A 6,738-nucleotide genomic window follows, 5' to 3' on the forward strand; every position below is an offset into this window, starting at 1 on the left:
ACTGTCTGCTGAGCCGTGTATCTAATCCTATCCTGTGTGATACTGTCTGCTGAGCTGTGTATCTAATCCTCTCCTGTGTGATACTGTCTGCTGAGCTGTGTATCTAATCCTATCCTGTGTGATACTGTCTAATGAGCTGTGTATCTAATCCTCTCCTGTGTGATACTGTCTGCTGAGCCGTGTATCTAATCCTCTCCTGTGTGATACTGTCTGCTGAGCTGTGTATCTAATCCTCTCCTGCGTGATACTGTCTGCTGAGCTGTGTATCTAATCCTCTCCTGTGTGATACTGTCTGCTGAGCGGTGTATCTAATCCTCTCCTGTGTGATACTGTCTGCTGAGCGGTGTATCTAATCCTCTCCTGTGTGATACTGTCTGCTGAGCGGTGTATCTAATCCTCTCCTGTGTGATACTGTCTGCTGAGCTGTGTATCTAAGCCTCTCCTGTGTGATACTGTCTGCTGAGCCATGTATCTAATCCTCTCCTGTGTGATACTGTCTGCTGAGCCGTGTATGTAATCCTCTCCTATGTGATACTGTCTGCTGAGCTGTGTATCTAATCCTCTCCTATGTGATACTGTCTGCTGAGCTGTGTATCTAATCCTATCCTGTGTGATACTGTCTAATGAGCTGTGTATCTAATCCTGTCCTGTGTGATACTGTCTAATGAGCCGTGTATCTAATCCTATCCTGTGTGATACTGTCTAATGAGCTGTGTATCTAATCCTCTCCTGTGTGATACTGTCTGCTGAGCCGTGTATCTAATCCTATCCTGTGTGATACTGTCTGCTGAGCTGTGTATGTAATCCTCTCCTGTGTGATACTGTCTGCTGAGCTGTGTATCTAATCCTATCCTGTGTGATACTGTCTGCTGAGCTGCTGTATCTAAGCCTCTCCTGTGTGATACTGTCTGCTGAGCTGTGTATCTAATCCTATCCTGTGTGATACTGTCTGCTGAGCTGCTGTATCTAAGCCTCTCCTGTGTGATACTGTCTGCTGAGCAGTGTATCTAATCCTCTCCTGTGTGATACTGTCTGCTGAGCTGTGTATCTAATCCTATCCTGTGTGATACTGTCTGCTGAGCTGTGTATGTAATCCTCTCCTGTGTGATACTGTCTGCTGAGCTGCGTATCTAATCCTATCCTGTGTGATACTGTCTGCTGAGCTGTGTATCTAAGCCTCTCCTGTGTGATACTGTCTGCTGAGCCGTGTATCTAATCCTCTCCTGTGTGATACTGTCTGCTGAGCTGTGTATCTAATCCTCTCCTGTGTGATACTGTCTGCTGAGCTGTGTATCTAAGCCTCTCCTGTGATACTTCCTCTCAGCTCCTCCCATCATCTTTCTGTGTGATAAATGTATACGTATAATTACGGTATTCCATAATAAATGACATTACCCTTAACCAAGATGGCGGCTCCAGTCCTTCCACTCCATCCGGAAGTGACCCTCCTGTGTGCCAGGTTTTAGGACTCTATGATTTTTTTTGACACGTTGCACGTCAGGTCACGTCACCACCAGGCCGGAGCACTCTGGGAAATGTAGTGTTCTCGGGTGACGTAATATTTTGCTTTACCTGAGCCTCCGTTTGTGTGCGGACTACAAGTCCCGGCGGCTCCTTGTGGTAATTGAAGCCGGCTCAGTAGAGCGGGGCTCGGAGTAGTGAACATGTCCGGGAAAGTGAAGGTTCGGGCGGCCGCTAATGCGGAGTCTATGGCCGGGGCCGTGTCCGTGAACGAGAGGATCCTGAGGGACTGTCACACCCTGTACACGGACGAGGAGAACGGTGAGAGCCGGCTGTGTGTGTGTGTGTGTGTGTGTCCCCTCCTGTGCCCCGCGGGGTGTGTGTGTGTGTGTCCCGCGGGGTGTGTGTGTGTGTGTGTGTGTGTGCGCGCCCCCTCCTGTGCCCCGCGGGGTGTGTGTGCGTGCCCCCTCCTGTGACCTGCGGGGTGCGTGTGCCCCCTCCTGTTCCTCCTCCTGCGCCTGTCACCCTCCGCTCGTTGTCTCCTCCGCAGGGCTGATCGCTCTCTCCTCGCACCTCGGCCTCACCTTCTTACCTCCGAGGAAGAAGATCACCGTGATGTTAATGGGAAATCACTCAGCCGGGAAGAGCAGCTTCATCAACTGGTGCGTCCTGTGGGGGGGGGACGCTGGTGTGTCCCGTGCGTCCCGTGTGGGGGGGGGGACGCTGGTGCGTCCCGTGGGGGGGGGGGGGGGGCGCTGGTGCGTCCCGTGGGGGGGGGGGGGGCGCTGGTGCGTCCCGTGTGGGGGGGGGGCGCTGGTGCGTCCCGTGTGTGTGGGGGGGGGGGGAACGCTGGTGCGTCCCGTGTGGGGCACTGGTGCGTACTGGGGGGGGGCACTGGTGCGTACTGGGGGGGGGCACTGTTGTGTACCTGGGGGGGACTGGTTGTTTTGCGCTTTGTATCTCCCCCTCCCTATTTATGGCCAGGATGTGTGTAACGTATATGGAGCAACATAATGACCCCCAATATCACTGGTTGGAGCCCCCTGACCCAGCCCCTCCCCCGCCGCCTTCTCTCCCCCCGCCCCTCACGGTGTCTCCGTCCTCTGCAGGTACATAGAGGAGCACATACAGAGGACCGGCGTCGCTATAGAAACACAAGGGTTCGCCTTCATAACCAGCGGCCGCAAGAGAGAGTCCCTGACGGTGAGTGGAGGGGTCTGCGGAGAGACCCCCGGATGGAGGCGACATTGTGAGCTCCGGAGACGGTGGCTGCTGTGTCTCAGTTCTCTCTCTGGTTTCCTCCTCAGGGCGATGCCACCCTCCACCTGTACCCGCACTTCAAGCCCCTGCAATCCTTTCAAGGTAAGGAGCCCCCCTCGGCATCGGTGGCGCTGCTCTGGTGGGCTGCCCCCCCCCGGCATCGGTGGCGCTGCTCTGGTGGGCTGCCCCCCCCCGGCGTCGGTGGCGCTGCTCTGGTGGGCTGCCCCCCCTGGCGTCGGTGGCGCTGCTCTGGTGGGCTGCCCCCCCTGGCGTCGGTGGCGCTGCTCTGGTGGGCTGCCCCCCCTGGCGTCGGTGGCGCTGCTCTGGTGGGCTGCCCCCCCTGGCGTCGGTGGCGCTGCTCTGGTGGGCTGCCCCCCCCCGGCGTCCGTGGCGCTGCTCTGGTGGGCTGCCCCCCCCGGCGTCGGTGGCGCTGCTCTGGTGGGCTGCCCCCCCCGGCGTCGGTGGCGCTGCTCTGGTGGGCTGCCCCCCCCGGCGTCGGTGGCGCTGCTCTGGTGGGCTGCCCCCCCCGGCGTCGGTGGCGCTGCTCTGGTGGGCTGCCCCCCCCGGCGTCGGTGGCGCTGCCCCTCTGTATCCTCGGCGGTGCTGACCTGTGTTCCCGCTCCCGCAGGCGTCTCTGAATACCTGTGCACAGAGATCTCCACCTCGCGGCAGAAGAAGTTCAGCCTGGTCACTTTCGTGGACACCCCGGGGCTGGTGGACGGGGACATGAAGTACCCCTTCGATGTGAACAGAGCCCTCTTGTGGCTGGGTGAGTGATCTGCTGATGGGGCCGTCAGTTGCACCAAATATGCTGGATTATCAGGCGGCCATCGCACAGGGTGGAAAACTCGCGGCTCTGAGGCCCGAGGGCAAGCTTTGGTTTCTCGGTATGTGACGCATCCCAGAAATGTGCCCTTCCCCCCCGGAATCCAATCCCCCTGTCCTGGCTCTTGACCCTCTCTCCCCGGCTCCCCCCTGTCCTGTCCTGGCTCTTGACCCTCTCTCCCCGGCTCCCCCCTGTCCTGTCCTGTCCTGGCTCTTGACCCTCTCTCCCCGGCTCCCCCCTGTCCTGTCCTGGCTCTTGACCCTCTCTCCCCGGCCCCGTCCCGTCCCGTCCCGGCCCTTGACCCTCTCTCGCCCCGGCCCTTGACCCTCTCTCGCCCCGGCCCTTGACCCTCTCTCGCCCCGGCCCTTGACCCTCTCTCGCCCCGGCCCTTGACCCTCTCTCGCCCCGGCCCTTGACCCTCTCTCGCCCCGGCCCTTGACCCTCTCTCGCCCCGGCCCTTGACCCTCTCTCGCCCCGGCCCTTGACCCTCTCTCGCCCCGGCCCTCCCCTCCTGCCCCGGCCCTTGACCCTCTCTCGCCCCGGCCCTTGACCCTCTCTCGCCCCGGCCCTCCTGTCGTTGTCTCTGACCCCCGGCCCTCCCCTACTGTCCCGGTTTCTGTCGTCGTCGTCGTCTCTGACCCCCGGCCCTCCTGTCTCTCAGGGGAGCTCTGCGACCTGGTGCTGGTGTTCTTTGACCCGATGGGTCAGGCGCTGTGTAAACGAACCCTGGACATCGTGGAGAAGATCAACGAGAGCCACGGAGACAAACTGCGCTTCTACCTGAGCAAAGCGGACGAGGCCGGCGGGGAGAGCGACCGGCAGGTGAGCGCAGACCGTACTCCAGTCACCCTCAGAGCTGCGGCTGTCGACTTCCCAGGCGCAGTCTGCAAAAAAAACGCTGAATTATGATGGCAGCTCTGGAGGTGACTTGTGCATTTTTCTTCCAGCGAGTCCTGATGCAAATCGTCCAGGAGCTGTGTAAGAGGCCGGGGCTGAACAAGTGCGGCTTCGACATGCCGACCATCTACATCCCCAACCCCAACAAGGTGAGACCCCGCAGGACGGGGGACGTGAGGGTCCGCGCGCTGCTGCCCCCCGGTGTCCGCTGACAGCTTCTGTCTCTTTCCAGCCCAGCCGCTGTGTCAATCAGATCGAGGACGTGTGTAAGACCATAGAGAAGACCATCACCCAGACCGTGCAGACCACCCTGAACGCCCTCGGGAGAGACTGCCAGAGACTGAGCGAGGGCATCGAGAGCAAACTGAGAGAGGATGAGTGAGCGCTGGCCGCAGGCGTGGGGGGATCTCCTGTAATCCGGGGTCTGTGTGTGACCGGGTCCTCTCCCTGCAGTGACACTGTGTGGAGTAACAGACGGGCCCGGGTCCGCGGCTGCCTCTTCGGGCTGACGGGCTTCCTGCTGCCGCTTTTCCTCTTCGCCTCCATCTTGTTCGGTGCCCTCCCCCGCCAGCTGTGGCTGAGTCTGCTGGGGCTGTCAGGAGTGGAGACCCTGGAGCTGTACCTGGTGAGGATGGGGGGAGTAGTCCGTACAATGGGGGTTGTACAATATACTGGTGCAGAGCGTGGTCTCCCCCGTATTCCTGCACTGATACAGAGTAACAGACCCGCAGCAGTGAGGTCCAGATTCTCAGTTTTTCTTTGTCGGGGGCCGGGACCCCTCTTTCTCCTACCGCAGTCTCCCCTGCAGACCCTGTGGTCCGTCGTCCCGGAGGATTACGTGCTCTACACCTTCCTGGCGCTGCTGCTCCTCACCCTGCTCTTCCTGGTCCTGGCGCAGAGATGTTTCAGGTACCTGCCGCCCCCTTTATCGCCCAGCATCTATAGTAGGCCTGCTGGTCGTTGTGGTGCAGCGTCCCCCGTCTTCTAACCCTCACCCACCTCTTATTTCCTTCCCAGAACACGGGAGACTCTGACCAAGAAACAACGCCGCTACTTGCTGGACCGCCGCGCCTACGTCACCGAGGTGGTGGAGCACAAGAGGGTAAGCGCGCACCTGCCCGTCACCGGCGATTGTCTGCAGCGCTGCACGTGGTGCCGTCCATCAGACGCCTCTCACCGTTATCTCTCTCATCAGAAGCGGCTGTACGAGGATTACCTGAAGCAGAGCGTGGGGGAACACGACATGAGCTGAGGGGGGCCGGCGCCCGCAGAGACCCCCACACGGCCCGGAGGAGGGCGACTGTCTGCAGCATCCGCCGCGGCACATCCTCACCAGCAATAACTGAGCGCCGCTCCTCCCCGCAAATGTGCAAAACCCTCCACACACAAGAACTGGCGGACACTGATTATTACATGGCGGCCTGCGGGGGCGAGACACTCCAGGACGCTGTGGTGTTACATAGGACTGCAGGCCACATCCACTACATTATGTCTCCTTACATAGGACTGCAGATAATGCATCTCATGATCTGTGCTGTTACATAGGACTGCAGGCCACATCATGTCTCCTTACATAGGACTGCAGACCATATCTACTACATTTTCTCCTTACATAGGACTGCAGATAATGTAACTCATGATCTGTGCTGTTACATAGGACTGCAGGCCATCATCTCTCCCCTGTATGAGTCAGTGACACGTTCGGCTCTGTTACACCTCCTCTGCAGAGTTACGCTCCGGCTGATCATGGCGCCGGCTCCGTATTTTTGCCACGTTGGTCGGTACGGTTTTTATTTTTTTGTCCTGTGCCTGAGATTCCTGAACCTGCCAGTGCTGCCCGGGGGGGGGGCGCCCTCTCTCTGAGCGGGTGGGGGGGGGCGCGCGCCCTCTCTCTGAGCGGGTGGGGGGGGCGCGCGCCCTCTCTCTGAGCGGGTGGGGGGGGGCGCGCGCCCTCTCTCTGAGCGGGTGGGGGGGGGCGCGCGCCCTCTCTCTGAGCGGGTGGGGGGGGGCGCGCGCCCTCTCTCTGAGCGGGTGGGGGGGGGCGCGCGCCCTCTCTCTGAGCGGGTGGGGGGGGCGCGCGCCCTCTCTCTGAGCGGGTGGGGGGGGGCGCGCGCCCTCTCTCTGAGCGGGTGGGGGGGGCGCGCGCCCTCTCTCTGAGCGGGTGGGGGGGGGCGCGCGCCCTCTCTCTGAGCGGGTGGGGGGGGCGCGCGCCCTCTCTGAGCGGGTGGGGGGGGCGCGCGCCCTCTCTCTGAGCGGGTGGGGGGGGGGGGCGCGCGCCCTCTCTCTGAGCGGGT

General features: G+C 61.0%; 1 protein-coding gene across 1 annotated transcript; it reads left to right on the forward strand.

Annotated features, from left to right (window-relative positions):
- Positions 1-1,517: 1,517 nt before the first annotated feature.
- LOC142246534 (uncharacterized) lies at positions 1,518-6,307 on the forward strand. The gene is made up of 12 exons (XM_075319597.1): positions 1,518-1,782; positions 2,012-2,123; positions 2,571-2,664; positions 2,769-2,823; positions 3,350-3,490; positions 4,209-4,369; positions 4,495-4,593; positions 4,677-4,822; positions 4,898-5,069; positions 5,241-5,353; positions 5,462-5,546; positions 5,640-6,307. Exons 1-12 carry the CDS (start codon positions 1,665-1,667, stop codon positions 5,694-5,696), a joined length of 1,353 nt encoding a protein of 450 aa, XP_075175712.1. The 5' UTR covers positions 1,518-1,664; the 3' UTR covers positions 5,697-6,307.
- The last annotated feature ends 431 nt before the right edge of the window (positions 6,308-6,738 follow it).

This window comes from Anomaloglossus baeobatrachus, chromosome 7 (assembly GCF_048569485.1).
Source record: "Anomaloglossus baeobatrachus isolate aAnoBae1 chromosome 7, aAnoBae1.hap1, whole genome shotgun sequence".
NCBI lineage: Eukaryota > Metazoa > Chordata > Amphibia > Anura > Aromobatidae > Anomaloglossus > Anomaloglossus baeobatrachus.

Bases quoted from the DNA above. Each gene is read 5' to 3' on its own strand.
- LOC142246534 (XM_075319597.1), top strand. From the start codon at position 1,665: ATGTCCGGGAAAGTGAAGGTTCGGGCGGCCGCTAATGCGGAGTCTATG. The intron at 2,824-3,349 runs GTAAGGAGCCCC...CCGCTCCCGCAG, and splicing joins GCCCCTGCAATCCTTTCAAG to GCGTCTCTGAATACCTGTGC. The intron at 4,594-4,676 runs GTGAGACCCCGC...GTCTCTTTCCAG, and splicing joins ACATCCCCAACCCCAACAAG to CCCAGCCGCTGTGTCAATCA.